The sequence below is a fragment of the Pleurodeles waltl genome, chromosome 3_1 (assembly GCF_031143425.1).
Source record: "Pleurodeles waltl isolate 20211129_DDA chromosome 3_1, aPleWal1.hap1.20221129, whole genome shotgun sequence".
NCBI lineage: Eukaryota > Metazoa > Chordata > Amphibia > Caudata > Salamandridae > Pleurodeles > Pleurodeles waltl.
In genome coordinates, this window is record NC_090440.1 from 1,681,276,626 (window position 1) to 1,681,293,261 (window position 16,636).

At 48.3% G+C, this 16,636-nt stretch overlaps 1 protein-coding gene across 4 annotated transcripts in view; it reads right to left on the reverse strand.

Moving 5' to 3' along the window:
* Window positions 1-16,636, reverse strand: part of ZNF385B (zinc finger protein 385B) — a 1,043,801-nt gene that overhangs the window by 661,040 nt on the left and 366,125 nt on the right. The window contains exon 1 of one of the 4 annotated variants that reach the window (XM_069225444.1): window positions 317-992. The exons of 2 other annotated variants lie outside the window; for them this stretch is intronic. In XM_069225444.1, the coding sequence (XP_069081545.1) occupies window positions 317-341 (25 nt within the window). In that variant the 5' untranslated portion in view covers window positions 342-992. Of the gene's footprint in view, window positions 1-316; window positions 993-16,636 lie in introns of those variants that run through there. One more of the 4 variants, XM_069225446.1, reaches the window with a different exon arrangement.

A 16,636-nucleotide genomic window follows, 5' to 3' on the forward strand; every position in this document is an offset into this window, starting at 1 on the left:
GTGAAACATTAACACATTGAAGGTCATTATTTTAATTTCCCAAGAACTGGCAGAAATCTCTGAATAGGCAACATTTCGAAACTGTCTGGCACTTTCAGACCACACGTTCTTTCATACCACCGCCAATGGATCTCAAACTATGAGGCCATGACACATCTCCCATCGCTCCCACTTCAGGGTCACTCATCCAACTTGCCTAAATGAGCACACCGACACACATCTGTATGCCTGTGTGCACTGCCTGTACACACTCACGTGCAGCAGATTAAATCTGAAAGGATCACACAACTGAGGAGCGTATTAAACCCAGACTCACCTCGGCCAGAGTGTCCAGTCCACATATTGACAAAAGTGTGCTCCGAGCAAACAAGTGTGGGGAGCTCACTGGAAGGAGACAGCGAAGGCTGCTGTAAGTCCCAGGACCTAATGTATGTGGGCGAGGAAGCCCTGACTCCAGCCGTGGTCACTGGTGTGACAGTCCTCCTTCATACCAAAGACGCGCCAAACCACTCCAGGTGACGGAACCTCGCCGGGCTCGGTGGACATCTTTCGCACACTCGCAGCATTTTCGGCAAGGACGGATGCGCCGAGTCACTTAGCTCGGACTGAACCACACGGAGTAGAAACCTGAGGTGAAATTATCTGGAGAGAACGTGCGACGGCAGCCTTTGTTGTCACTGCACAGAAGCGGGCGCTGAGGAAATATTCCCGAAGAACCGAGCCGAGGCAAATGTTCCAAGGAATCGGCTCCGAACTGCTCCGAGTCGGGCTCAACCATATGCATTGCGCACAGCCTGTGAATCCGAAAAAACACGGAACTATTGAGACAGCAGGGTATTACCATGCCGGGCTCTGTTGACACATTGTGTAGGCTGTGAAAGCACAACACCGTCCAAATAATTGCCCGCTGACTGTTGCTGACAAGCAGACAAATGACGGTAATAGACGTGCCAATGAATTTACATTTATGTAAACAGGGGAAAAAAAGCATTAAACGTGCTTGCTACACGGATCAGTGATTTCACAACACATAGGACGAAAAATGCCAAGCTGTTGAAGAAATTAAGAACATGTTTCCAGGGAAAAAAACATGAAAACAAACGAAGGTCCCAAGATGGTCGTGTGGACAGTGAAGTGGCAATGGGGCATTGATAGCTTACGGGCATGTATTTATTTTTTTATTTTTGGGGTGAACCCACATCATGGTGTAACCCCCTCAATCCTACGTTTAGTGGAGGGCTTCTTTGAGCACTGTATACCATAACTCTCGCACTTGTCCCACTCCCATCCCTTTCAAATACACCCATACATTTGCATTTGCTCCCAATACATTTGCTTACAACAATCTGTCAAAAATAAACCAATCCACACTTCTTCTTGAGGATTAACTTTGGCTGCTTTTATTTTCATAACATGCATGATTAGATTGCCAATAAAAATCATATTTCTTAAGCATATCCAGGTCGCAATTATAAGATACGGGTCATATATCAATTACTGTTGTCATAGATCAATTTTGATGGACCAGCATTTGGCCATCGTGGCCTCTGCTTGTCATGTCTTTCTGACACTTTCTTTTGTAGGCAACCAACATGCCGCTTTGGAGGGGGTTCACCAAGCCCTGTTTGTTTTACTATGTCTTTCTGAGGGGGTAGCCTCTTATTTCCTTTTTAGGCCCAACTCATTACCAGGCGTGTTTCTGTGCCCTGCCATCCGTCACAGCGGGTCTGGGTTGCGAGTGCCATGTTCCGCTTACTCCCCTTTGCCAGCCCCTTTACACCCTACTGTAAGGCATCCCCAGGTGAGTGGCCCTTTCCTTAGCTCACCGCCTTACTAGGTGTGTTTTGCCTTCAAAATTTGGTAAAACCTTGTTCACAGTCCGCCACGCTGAATGCAAGCCTCATGTCTCCTGGCAGCTTCCCCCGTCCTTAGGTACTCTCCCAGAACACTTCCATCCCTACAATGGATAGGTGTACACCTTCTGGGGCATATACCTCCAGCCTCCTGGGGTGGATCAGCCAATGGCGGATGCTTTCCAGCCCATTCACCTTGCAATATTTGCTGACAGCGATGTTCAGCTATCTCCTGGAGTTGTCCACCACGCTATTTGACATGGCCCCAGACCATGTGAGCCTGCTGATAATTTCTGACCAAATAATGGTGGTGCATTGGAAGGACCTTGTCAAGGTCATTAAGTCCAGCTGGTTGCTGTTCAAGAGGTCTTTCCGTCCCAGCTGAGCTAGGTCGCTGCCCCCTAGCAGAATGATTATAATTGACTACTGTTGTGCTTCTGCTTGGATCCTGTGAAGGGTCTCTGCCAGTTGACCCTATTTCAGTCCAGGGTAGCCCCACCATCTGTTTCTGGTGGCCACCAGTCCTCTCCTCTGTGTTCTGCCAGTGTGGTTCCACCATGCTTGCATTCTGCGGATAAATGAATGCCCTACTACCCATACTGTTCTGTTATGTGTGCTTGCCAAAATAATCGCAAACAAATGTCTTAAAAACAGCATCCGTCCGTGGCCTGTTCACAACAGCTGTGGCCTTATGTAACTTTTAACCGCACTGGAGTGCCATCTACCTACTGCTTTGATGGCTTCATCTTGCAAACCATGCTGTGCCGCCGATGTGGTTGCCCCAATCCTGAAAGAGTGTGCCCCAAACACCTCTGGTGGAAAGCCCCCTGGCTCAAAGATTTGCGCATTACCGCGTTGAACTGGTACTTGCTCAGCCACTCCCCATCATTGTGTATAAAAAGAGGGCCCTTCACCTCAGGTCTGATCCCCATATATGCCCTCAAACTGCAGACTGGGCAGAGTTGCAGGTCATCAATGCAGTTGACACAGACCCATGAGCCCCTTCCTTTTTGATCCTTTTTGGATTTCCTCAGCAGCAGGCATACTTTTTCTTTGTCTAGTTTAGCATCCTCCACCTGAGGGCAGGAACTCCCTGCCCCACTTTTTGACAGTGCCACTAGCTTGCTGATGCAAAATACCCCAAAAAATGCTGTTATGAATGCTGCTTTGAATAGGACATACTCATATGGATTGGTCCCTAGCCTTCTCAGGGCGTCTATCACTACTGTTAACTTTGTATAGTCTATGGGTCGCCTCCTGTCCTGCTTCTTCTCCTCCAGTCACTTCCAACATTTCATTGCCGCTCTGATGTAGTGTAAAGCTATGGGATCTAAGCCTGTTTGTATTTCAGAGAAATGGGCTACACTGCCAAGTGGGCCTGAGCCCAGGGCTTGGTTCTTCTTTGCTTGAATGCCTGTTTTATGAATCGTTCCATTGCCCATACCGTGACTTCAGGTTCCCCCAGGGACTCTAGCCCCCCCATCTGCATTAGGGACCTAACATACTTCTTGTAGCACTTGTGGGTTTCTGGCATGAGTGCAGTATCAACAAATAAGACAGGTCCGCTCTGCCAGTTCCCAGAGCTCTTTGTGGAATGGTATCATTGCCTGTTGCACCTCCGGGGCTAGCTTTCTGAACTTGTGCATCAGGGAACGAGAGAGTGCACCAGTCTGTGAGTTTTTAATGCCTTGGACAAGTCTTGTCCTAATGTCAAGGTTTCCCTGCAGCTGCAGGCACACCTGTCGCCTACTCAATCCCAATGTATCCAGGCATGTGGCTGATCCTTTGTTAATGGCTACAACCTCATTCTGGTTATCAGACCACAACGTGATTTTCATATTGCGCAACTGCTTTCCCCAGACTGTGAGGGCAACTACAATGGGGAAAAGCTCAAGAAATGTGATGTTGCTGATGATACCTAGCTCCCTCCACCTCCCTGGCCATTTCCCTGCGTACCATTCCTTGCCCAGGATAGCTTCAAAACGGCAGCTGCCTCCTGCATCTGTGAATAATGCTGTTTCGTTTGCAGTTACCCATCCTTCTCTCCAAATTAGGAGTTCTTTAAATTTCCTTAGGAAGATTTCCCTCATGGCCAGGTCCCGCTTGACCCCAGAGCCTAGCCTGATGTGGTGATGTCCCTCGTGCAGGCATGCTGTCAGTCTGCTCAAACGCCTAGCAAACACCCTCTCCACTGGGATTACCCTGGCTGCAAACTTTAATTTCCCAACTAGTCACTGCAGTTCCCTAAGGGTTGCCTTTTCTCTGCTCTGCATTGCCTTTATTTCCTCCTTCAGCTGTGAGACTTTATCTGCTGGTATTCTTGACGTTCCAGCCACTGAATCTAGCTCAATGCCCAAGAACACAAGTGCAGTTGCTGGGCCCACTGTCTTCCCTTGTGCTAACAGGACCCCAAGCTATTTTGCTAGCATTTGGAAAGCCCTCAGTGAACTGCCGCATTCACTTGTCTCTGCTTTAGCCACAAAGAAAAAATCATCCAAATAGTGCATTTTCCCCCCCTGCGGGTGTTCCCTATGCAGTGCCCATTCCAGGAAAGTACTAAACCTCTCACAATATGAGCAGGAAATGGAGCAACCAATTGTCAAGGCCTTATCAAAATACACCTCACCCTTGTGCTGAAAATCTAGCAAGTGGAAGTTCCCTGGATGCACTGGTAGGAGGCGGAAAGCTGACTCAATGTCAGCCTTTGCCATCAATGCTCCACTGCCCATTGCTTTAATCATGTCAATAGCGCTCTTTACTGTGGCGTAGCCCACTGATCACTCGTCTGTGGGAGTCCCATTGTTGACTGATGTTCCTGGGAATGATAAATGGTGTATAAGCCTGCATTGGCCCACCTCCTTTTTGGGGACTGAGCCTAATGGAGAAATAATCACGTCCCTGGGGGATGGATAAGGGAAAGGGCCCTTAGTGCGTCCCAGGCTCTTTTCTTTATCTATCTTTTGCTGTACCACTTCAGGGTGCTCCTTAGCCGATCTTAGGTTCCTGATTCCCACCCCCCCAGGGGCTGGCCTGTAAATGGTACGAGGAAACGTTCTTCAAAACCTTTTACCAAGAATTCTGCATCTCTTCTATTGTGATATTCATTGGCTAATTTCCTGAGCATGGCCGTGATAATGGGGGATTTGGCTAGCCGAAATTGTTTCCACTCTACTGTCTTCCTCCATTTGCCCCCATTCCCCTTACTGCTTCTTCTTTCTTTCTTCCTTCCTTTCTTTCTTTCTTTCTTTCTTTCTTTCTTTCTTTCTTTCTTTCTTTCTTTCTTTCTTTCTTTCTTTCCCCTTTGCCATTCTGCCATGACTTGAACTTATGAAAATGCCTGGGCTTCTCTTGCTTCCCTTTGTAGTATGTGCTCCGAAAGGAATACTCCCCCTTTCCTGCCCACGCTTTGACCTCCTTAGCTACCAGCATCTTGTGTATGTAGCTGGACACGTCCTCTTCATTCCATTCCATTCCATCTGTGGGTGGGCTTTCATTTTTAATCTAAAGCTTTTGTCATATTCCAACCAAGCGTCCCCTGGGAATTGCAGGTGTGCCTCATGTATTTTTGATTCGTAAAGCTACAGGTCAGCAACGCAGCAAGGGGAAATTCTCCACTATGACACACACCATAATCCTGAATGCATCAAGCCAATTATCAAAATTATTTTCTTTCCTAAGTTTTCTCCTTTCCCGTCTATCCTCTTCCTTTTTATCTCATGTTATGAGGTCTAATCCTCCTAATTGTATCTCCAATAGCTTGAATATATCTATGAATTATTTTTGCCAAATACGCTCTTTTACTGTTAAAGGGATTGCGCTGGCTAAACCTGCCACCTTTGTGGTCAAAGCGCACCTAGGGAAGGTCTCAAATATGTTTCAGGGACCTACCCTAAAGAAGTGCAGGGGCCCTTTCCCCCCAGCCCCTGACCCCACGCCGCTATGGGTGACCCAGAACTCACTTGCTCCGGTCTCTCTTTATCCCCATCCGCTCCCTTCCTGCCACTGGACCTTGCTTCCTCTAACCACCCCACTTCACGCTCTGGTGTATGCGCTGCAATGTCTTTATTAAATAGCAGTGGGGTGAAAGATTTCAGGTACTCTTTGACTACCACGCTATTATGTTCACCCTCCGCTGTCTTCTCTGGGCTGCTGTGGTCTGCCGCTGCTGTGCTCAATGTGCATGGCTGGGACACAACCTGCTCTTCTTTGGTGCATTTTTCGCAGGATTGCTCTTGACCCTCTGCCGCTTCCTTGGTTTCTCTAGTGGCCCTTGTTCAGCATCCATGTTCATTGCAGACCCTTGAACACTTGTCCCTTCTCCTGAAGGTTGCTCCCCTTGGCTGTCCGTGTTTTCTGATGCCATTTTTGTGCGCAGCCAATCCTTGCCGCACTTCAAAGTTTCCATCCTTATCTGTGTCAGCATTTGCTCGACCTCATCCTGCTCAAGCTGCTCACACCTCCCTTGCTCCTCTGTTCTTCCCTCTTTTTTTTTACTTTTAAAATGAGTTTGTCCACTTAGGGGGTGACTCTCACCCTGGCGGGCGGCGGAGGCCGCCTGCCAGAGTTCCCCCCTCCAAAATACCGCTCCGCGGTCGAAAGACCGCTGAGGGTATTTTGGGTTTTGCACTGGGCTGGCGGGCGACGGCCAAAAGGCCGCCCGCCAGCCCAGTGCAAAACACCTTCCCACGAGGACGCCGGCTCAGAATTGAGCCGTCGGAGTGGGAAGGTGCGACGGGTGCTGTTGCACCCGTCGCGTATTTCAGTGTCTGCAGAGCAGACACTGAAATACAAAGTGGGGCCCTCTTACGGGGGCCCCTGCAGTGCCCATGCCATTGGCATGGGCACTGCAGGGGCCCCCAGGCGCCCCACGACACCCCATACCGCCATCCTGTTCCTGGCGGCAGAGCCGCCAGGAACAGGATGGCGGTATGGGGTGTCAGAATCCCCATGGCGGCGCAGCGAGCTGCGCCGCCATGGAGGATTCTTATGGGCAGCGGAAAACCGGCGGGAGACCGCCGGTTTTCCTCTTCTGACCGCGGCCAAAGCGCCGCGGTCAGAATGCCCTGCGGGGCACCGCCAGCCTGTTGGCGGTGCTCCCGCCAACCCTGGCCCCGGCGGTCCATGACCGCCGGGGTCAGAATGACCCCCTTAGTTTGTATGAGGTGGTGTTGAGTGTCCTTATGTAAGCTCTCTGGGCCCGTGCTGCTAAGGAGTCTAGCTCTGTGAGGGTCTGGAAAACAGCCCGGCCCTCTTCTGGGATGTGCTCCTCGTAATCGAGCTGGCGTTTTACTGGTGACTTTGTACTTGTTGCTATATTTTCTTTTTCTGTTTCTTTACCCTGGTCTTTTCCGCCCGCCAGCCGAGTTTAAAAAGTTTTTTTTTGTTTTGTTGTAAATATAGGCGCATGATTCACAGCTGTCCTTCTGCCCTTCTTTCCGCCTGCTGGCTAACAGTGCACCTGGCCCTTCAAATAAAAAAGTCCCTCTCCAGTAGGGCCCCGCCTTCCTCAGGGAGCGTTCCTTGTAAGCGAGCTGGTGGTCTTCTCGTGACCCGGCTCCCCTGTCCTCTCAGCCCGGCGCCGCAGGCTCTCTTATGCTGGGACTGCCAGATTGTAAAATGCTGCCCTGATCGCAGATGACCTCGGGCCCTTGGAGAAATCACCCGCTGGCCGTGTGACCTTGCTGTCCAGCCGAGTCGCGTCGCTGCTTTAGTGTGCAGCTGTCCTCCGACCTGTGTTTCTGCCCACTGGCTGCTGGCTGCGGATGCCAGTTCTGGTACACCGAGTCGCGTCACTGCCCAATGGCAGCTGTCCTCGGCACTTGGTCCCGCTAGCTCTCCTCATGGGCCTTCTGATACCTGCAGCCCCATGTGGCGGCCAGAGTCGCTTCGCTGCTGGTTCACAGCTGTCCTCTGGCCCTTGCTCTGGTTCCGCTTCCCAGCACGCCGCCTGCTGGACCCGATGGGCCTCCTGATGCACACTGCACAAGTTGCTCTGCTCCTGCCTTATGTGAAGGTCCTCGCCGACTCCGGTAATTATTTTGCTGCCACGGCTGCTTCCCACGCGCTGTCCCCATTTGTTTATTTTTTGTCAAAGGGGCAGCGCGCTCCTTAAATTCCCCTTTCTTCTTCCCCCACCAGCCAGGTGACCCTGAGCCTAATGGGGGGTTTAAATAATTCTCGGTACCCCATTCGTCCTTGCGTTGCACACCTCTCACCTTGGGTGCAACCCCATCCCTGGGGGTGGGTGGGGGATGTTTTGTCGACTATTTGGTGGGGCCGTGTCGCGGCCCCCTTTCTTTCTAAAAAGCGGTCTAACCGGTCCTCGTGGGTCAAGGTAGCTGTAATGGTGCCGGCCCTCTAGGCCCCCTATGCTTTTGCCTATTCTTTTGACCTACCTTCTGAATTCTCTTTGCTTCACTAGTTGAATGCCAGACTAAGAGCACAATTTGGGTCATAAACACCAAAACACTTCCCATGTAGGTGACACTACAATCCAGCACCTTACTAGCCAACCACAACCCAAGGTGTAGCATGGTACCAGTCTGCCAATGCCCCTCTGTGCCTCGGCACAGACATGAAGTACTATATTAATACAATTGCAATAACATACCATAAAATCTCCCACAATACTTTCTCAGTAAGGACACTGTAAGAGAAGACCTGTGTGCTTTTTCCATGAGGCACTGGCCTAAGGGCACAAGGAGGAATATGTGTCCAGGAAAACTAGGCATTTGTGCAGGCAGACAATCACACCTGCTGACACACATGTAAATTCAACAAAAGTGACTTATTGTATATAGCAAACTTCAATCAGACAGTAGGTGCTGTGTCAACATTAGTGAAGATGCCAAATCATAGTGCACAGTCATATGTCAAAGGCATACATCGTTGACAGACTAGTGCAAAAGCACATAAGAACATGCATTGAATTTACTGTCCTATCTCTAACATTTCTATGTGAAATAAATCACTTTTTTTTAGTATGTATTGTGTATGCTTGCCCATACAACAGTATACCGATGCACATGAGTAGGTCTTGGTACCCATTTTATCATGATGTAGCACTTAAAATGATGACAACTTTAATGCCTGCACAGTGGTAATTGTCTACAGCAAAAACAATGCTTCTGTCGGTATTTTGGTACTCTTTGCAGCCTTTATTGCAGCATTGATTTCTTTTCAGTTCAGGAACTGCATATCTTAATGTATTATGACCATGGTCTGTTTATTTTACTGTTTTAGATAAGCAGCTGCAGCCTGTCTTTAGGGGCTTAGGGGCCTTAGCCCTCCATCTTTGTCCGACTCAGGAAGTATGTATGTCAGGTTAAGCAAAGTTTAGCTGGACAGACACTTTTCATGTTTGGTCAGGCAGCCAGGCGCTGTACATATGCTAACTGAGCATGCATCTGGCTGCCTTTGCCAAAATTTGCCAGGCTGAAGATTTCACACCCTGGTGGGCATAGCCTCCTTAGCCAAGCAAAGTCTTCTGTGAACGTCCTCATGACAATGTGGAGCATCTCTGGTAGACTCAGACCTGGGCACTTCAGTTTTAAGCCCTGAAGTTCCCAGGGCAGAGTGTCCATCTTTGATGCTCGTCACAGAGTGGGGTATGGTCAACAATTATCACTGACCCCATCCCACTCTATTATGAGGTAAGGAAAGTCCTCCTTTCATTGGCTGACATTTGATAAGATCAGCCAATGAGAGGAAGCATTGGGATCTTCCTTCTGCCCTCTCCTTACACAAAGCCTCGAGAAAATAAAAGAGGTTTACCTCTTGGCACCTGAGATCACCAACGCAGACTTTTTTTAAAAATGTTGGGTGCATGTGTGTACGTATGAATTTTTTTGTATTCGTGTCTGCATGTGCTCTCTGAATAGATGTGTGCATATGTGTGTGCATGTATGAAAGAGAGTAGACATGTGTGTGCCAGACCCACCTCTGCTCCACATTACTACCTGCCACTAATGGTCGGTGTCTGTGTAAGTGGTGCTGTGCAAAAGATCATCCTCCCAGGCAGAGTTGAAGAGAGAGCTTGTGATGTCATTAATCAAATTTTGGTGCTGATGAGGTAAGGATATGAAGCAGTGGGGAGAAAGATTCTAAGGTCACAGAAGTAGAAGCAAAAATTTAATTTAGGCCAGATTTTACAGGCAAATCTGAGGCAAGCCTTCTTAGAGATAGCTATTGAGGTAACATTTTGAGAGTCTCCTATGGTATTTTTCAGGCTTTTCCTGAAAGATGTCCCAGGTCGCTGAAAACCTTACCTGTGTTTTAGTGAACCAACTTCTCTTTATCAGTACAAGTGCTGCAGATGAGAAGGTGGCTCTGAGATAAATCACATTTCAGTTGAAATCGCAGGATGCCACCTGTCAAGCATCACTGAGGCAACATAGTTTTCCCTTGTTGTATCAGAAGAAATAGCAGAGGAACGACAGGTATGACTGAAAGGATTGTGCAGAGTGTAAAGAGGTAAGAGCAGGGGCTTTGAAGGAGAATCCTTATACATGTATCCATAATTTCAACACAGTTAGAGTGAAGTAAATACTGTTCCAAAGTAAAGCAGTGTAAATCCAAATGCTAAAATGTAAGGACATGTGCAATGGTCAAACTCTAAATAAGTTCTCTGATAGTTACAAAACAGAGTGAAAGAAACAGAACAGTACCGCTTTTAAAAAGATTATCATGGAGGATGAAAAGGAGAGATGAAAATAAAAACTGACTCCAGCAGGCACTTTGATCTATATGTTCAGATGGCTGTTAAAACTTTAGTAAACAAGCAGGGTCAAACTGGCTATAGAGCAAACAGGCAGAGTCCGAAGAACTGGTCTGATAGGCCAGTGTGCTGCCACGTTTGTGGCTGCCTGTGGGCCTGTTTATGATTTGGGGAGACAGTTTTGAATGTTGATTTCAATGATATTACCACAAACATTGGCTCTAGAAGGCACAAATGCATGCAGACTCATATAGCTTGCAAAAACCGATACTATGGGGGTTATTCTAACTTTGGAGGAGTGTTAATCCGTCCCAAAAGTGACGGTAAAGTGACGGATATACCACCAGCCGTATTACGAGTTCCATAGGATATAATGGACTCGTAATACGGCTGGTGGTAAATCCGTCACTTTTCCGTCACTTTTGGGACGGATTAACACCTCCTCCAAAGTTAGAATAACCCCCTATGTTTTTTCACAACTTAAAAAACTGCCCTATTTGTAAATAAGATCTACTTTTTTAGCACTCTGATTGGCTAATGGGGGGCACTTTTATTTTAGTGTATGGACCTATTTTCTGTCCCAATGCGACCCTGAACAAAAGTATGCTTTGCACCCAAGAAATTGTGTTGCAGCAATGATTTATCTTATTTTCTAGCATAGAGGGCATATATATAGTCTAATATAGGTAAAATAAGGCAAGAGAAAAGTACCTAATTTACAGAATTTACAAACAAATTAAGGGCCTAATGTATAGTTTGATCAGTGGAGAAGCATCTGTCCTGATAACAATGGCCATTATGTGTGCCACACCTATGGTATTCTGTCTGGCAAATTTAGAGATGACCACCTGCTCAGGGTTCTTCTCTGTATTTTGGAAGGGACCATCATCATGGCGTTTCCTTTCAAGGTACAAAAAGTTTGGCAGATAGCCACCAGTGGTTTTGATGGCTATTCACCAAACTTTTAACCTTTTTTGTTCTTCAGAAACAAACTCCCAAATCAAGAATTTGTTTCTGAAAAACAAAAAAGTAATGTCCTTCACAGTGTTAAAGTTTTCTCCCAGGGTCTGTGGGTCAGCATTGATTTTATCTGTCACTCACCGCCATGTTTTTCCTGATGGTGAGGGACAGAAATGAGGCCATCAGACCATCTGCTGTAAATCGACATGTAAGTATGATGGCTTTACTTTGATGACCCCTACTCCAGTAGGCTTTTAAAGGTAGCTTTCTGTTAATGTAGTCAAGGGGGGCTTCACCAACAGAAAGCTTACAGTCCATCCATCTCTGAATGTGGGGGCGGGGGGCCGAGAGCTTGTAGCACAACGTACTTTGTTACATTTGTGATGGAGGATCCTGCTGCCAAACTCTAAATGTGGACCTTAATGTGTGTGTTTTTTATACTTTGCCATTGTATATTCTTAGAGTTCTCAAATAATTCAGGTCAACTTCTTCTCATTACATTGCTGGGAGAGTGAGACCTTTCTCTTGTTAGCCACGTTAGAGTGCCAAGATGAACAAAAAGAAAGGTCAAGTTTCATGATCACTGTAAGTAAAGAGCTCAGTAAAGCACCTCCTCAACCAGAAAATGAAATGAGTAAAGAATAGGAGCCAGCTGTAATAACATTTGAACATTTTACTTTTAGATGACTATTGGGAGAGTTGAAGCAAAAGCCTCTGGGAATTACAGCCAAGAAGCTTTAATTCATAAACAAAATTTGAGCAACTATACTAGCCCATCATTTTAGTTGACCGTTCCACTTTAGAGTGTACAGTAATTGTACCCATTCTCCTGACACCTGGTACAGATGTACCAAGCCTTTCCACTTTTCCTGAGGCAAGTGGCAGGAAAGAGTGGAAGGGATTCTATTCCTCAACAGCAATAGTCTCATGGGATATCAAAGCAATAACTGATCCATACGTTTCATGTTGCAGCAGACCAAAGTTCAAGTCTAGGCTTTTCAAATAGCAAAATCATATTATAGCACATTATCTTCTTCAGTATTCATTACCAGACATATTCTGAAACGTTGGTGAACTTGCAACTTCTAATTCTTGAAATGTTTTCAGTGATTGGCACAAAATCACTGCAAACTGCACATTAACTAGAGTAGATGTAAGCATATGTTTCATCTGAATGCTTAGGACTCACTTGTATCAGGCATTTGCCCCAGACAAATGTTTTCTTCACTCCTTTCATCAGACATTTTTATTGCCAAGACGCTTTTCCCAGTGAATGGATTGGTGCAACTATGTCGCAACGAGAGTGTCAGGGCTCTAAGCCTTCATAGGCACCACATGATGCCCTCCCTTCCACCTTATGGAGTAAGTGGATGTCCATTCTAGACTTACCCATGACCAACTTGATACACTGTTCCCTGACTTCTTTACCTGTCCCTCTCTGTCATCATCACCTTGAATCCACCCACATCATCTCCCACCTGAGGAAATTATCTTCCAATTCTCTTCCAACCAATCTGTCCTAGAGCTCAACTGACCCACTGTCTGGCTCCTTTGGTAATACAGATGCTTTAAAAATTGGTTGTATTGCATCTTTAATACAGTCTAAAGATTAATAGCATTGTTGACCAAAGAAAGCAGGGCCTACATTTACAAACAAGGGACAGAGACTTTTGAGTTGCAAAGAAGTGCATGTGGCTGGATGACATGGCAGACTGAACAGATGCAGGCAACTGCTAGTACTTCCTTTCTTCTTCTTGCTTCATGAATTTAGTTTCCTATTGATGAAGAGACAGCTGGGTCTTGATGATGGTACTACATGTTGTGTATGGGGTGCGTGTATGGGGGTCTGATATTGTGGTGACGGTCAAAGTGAGGGCACATGTGGCAGGATCTGGGACTGATGAAGAGCTGACTGCAGCTGTGAGTGGTGTCTTGACTGTCAGGGGGGAGGTGATGGAGGAGTCAGTGAAGGGAGTGGATGTTGGCCTGTCTGAATCTGAATGTTGTGTATGTGCATGGCCGTGGTGGCATTTGTGATGCTTGTGTCTGTCCTTGCGTACTGTGCCTGTTGATGTGGATGCATGTGGGTCAGTAAGTGTGCCTTGGATGGATGAGGGGAGAGGGATGTGTGTTTAGGAACAGGTGGGTTTGGAGGGGGGACAGAAGAAGAACGGACACTGGCTGCCGTCAAAGAGAAGGCCAGTGACTAAAATGATCTCTGCAGGCCAGACAGGGCACTGTAAATGCCTTCCAGGAATGAACTGGTCTGCTGCGTCTGTGAGGACAGTCCCTGGATGGCATTCACGATGGTTGTTTGCCCCACAGAGATGCACCTCAGGAGGTCAATAGCGTCCTCAATGAGAGCAGCAGGGCTGATTGGGGCAGGGGCAGAGGTGCCTGCGGCGAAGGAGACGCCCACCCTCCTGGTTGAGCGGGCACAGACAACTGGGTGGGGAGCTATAAGGTGGGCGGTGCTGGTAAGGGACAAGGGTGGCGGACAAGGACGATGCTGGGATGGTCCCAGATGGCTCTGCCACCACCAGGGAGCATCCATTGGAGGAGGATCAGAAGACGTAGTGGTCGATCCTGTCTCTGCCGTGGCAATCCCCTCACCCTCCGTCCCACTGGTCCCCTCTGCTCCGCTGGTATTAGCCTCATGGGTCCGGTGGGCTACAGCATCCCCACTTACCGGTGCCCCTTCCCTTTTGCCAGATGATGCTGATGCACACAAAGACAGAGGAGGAGAGGGAAGGAGGGTGGGTGAGAGAGAGAGAGACAGAGTGCAATTGGTCAATGCCAGCACAACGGTAACGCAGAGTAACTACATCTTCTGATGCCATGCCCTCACTTACACATGCTACAACAATGGAACACCATGGGGGAAACCACAGCAATGCACATGTACACTGTTGATACAGATACAATTGTGTACATGATGAGAGGCCGACCCACCACAGCTGTTCAGGACCTGCACTCATATGCCCGTAGAGAGGCACTATTCCTGGACTACAGAACCAACAGAATCCTGCATGGCTAGTTGGCATGCCAACTAGGCCTTGGTCAAATAGCACAGTGACATCTTCTCCCACCCTACCTCACTACACATACAGTACCTGGCAGCAGATTGAGGACTCAACAGACATCCCTGGCCCAGTGGTTGGCATCAACTGATTACAATGGCCTGACACCACAGATGCTATGATCCTGGTGGAATGTGCTACCTAGCACATTCTGGGAGTAGGTGACAACACAGATGCCAAATTATAGCTTGCTGCACATCCATTCACATACTGCATGGCCACACATCCATGATGCAAATCCTGCCCCGCTGGTCAATACCCATAGTGGACATGAATCCACCTAGTACCCATGTCACAGCTTCACAATAGTGCACACCCAGAGCCACAATGTCAACACACATCGTAAGTTATAGTGTGTACTCTTCCCCTCGTGGCTGCTGTGCTGCCCTCAAGCACCCATCCACCTCAATGTAGGCCACTGTCAAAATGCGGGCCATTGGGGGGTTAGGTCCACATTGGAAGGACATCCCCAGCTGGGCCTCCACGGTCTTCCGGGCCCAGAATCTCAGATCCGCCCACCTCTTTCTGCAGTGGGTGCTCCGCCAGGCATGGAGCCCCAGAGTCCGCACTTGTTTGGCGATGGCACGCCATGTTCTCTTCTTCCGATGGGTGCTGCCCTGAATGGGTGACACAGACAGAAGGACACATTAATGTAGAGTGGCATCACAGAGACAGCAGTGGACAGCACACATCTAACGACCACACCCACATGTCCTCAATCCACATAGGCTCAGACTCCATTCTCCAGTCACACTGAGTCATCCCAAGGCCCCCATACCCGTTCGTACCACTCAAAGACAGGTCAGTCACATTGTCCTCACCTGCTGCTCTGGTGCCCCATACAACTATCCATACAGAGGTAGGACCTCCTCCACGAGCCTCTCCAATTCCTCCTGGGTGAAAGCTGGGGCCCTATCTCCTGCAGGATGTGGCATCTTGGTGACCAGAGTCAGAACACAGCAGCACACGCAGCGGAGGTCTTCTGTGCACGACTGTCAGGAGTCAAGTGGGCATGAGCACATGAAATGGCGCTCACGGCTGCCACGGACATCACTGTCAATGCCGGTGGCGATCGCCATTGGCTCCTGTCTCCCGTAGGCAACCATGTTAACCAATGAGGAGTTGCACAGTGGTTTAGACTGCCTACTGCTATGACGTGTTACGCCGGCAGAATGAGCACACTGCAATCTGTCCAGTGTATGCAGGACAGGCGACTGCCATTTTACATGTACGTTGTGTATTCAGGGTGCATTTTGGGTGTGTCATGGGTGACATATGTTGCCCTGTGAACAGCTGATAAGCGTCCACACAGTAAATGCTGTATATCATGATTCCTACTCCCTCCCATTTGCAGGTACAGTGGAAGTTTGAGGATGAGGAATGCTCTGGTGTACAGGAGCCTAGCCAACCTTGCCACTCTGGAAAAGCAACCCGTCATACAGACCTATCGTCTGAACCGTTAGACCATCATGGACCTGGTGACCCCGTTGGAGCCGGAACTATTGCCTGCCATTTGACATCCCAATGCTATCCCTCCCATAGTGCTGGTCTTGTCAGTCCTCCACTTCCTTGCCCCATGGTCTTTCCAGATGACAGTGGGTTTGGCAGCAGGGATGGCCCAGCCCATGTTCAGCAACATCCTGAATGACATCCTATGTGCCCTGCTAAAACATATGGCCAGCTGCATCAGGTTCCCACTTCGTGCTGATTTGCCCACTGTGAAGGCTGCCTTCTACGATCTGGCACATGTCCCTCATGTGATAGGGGCCATAGATGGCACCCACATTGCCCTGGGGCCACCCAGGAGGAGTGTACAAGTGTATAGGAACCTTAAAAACGTATACTCCGCAAATGTGCAAGTAGTGTGTCTGGGTGACCTATATATCACATAGGTGACGGCCAGGTTCTCTGGGTCTGTGCATGACTCCTACATTCCTGCAGAACAGCACCGTCCCACACATGATGGCACCACTACAGAGGGACCGGGCCTGCCTATTTGGTATGTATCCCCACATAAGTGTGCGCCC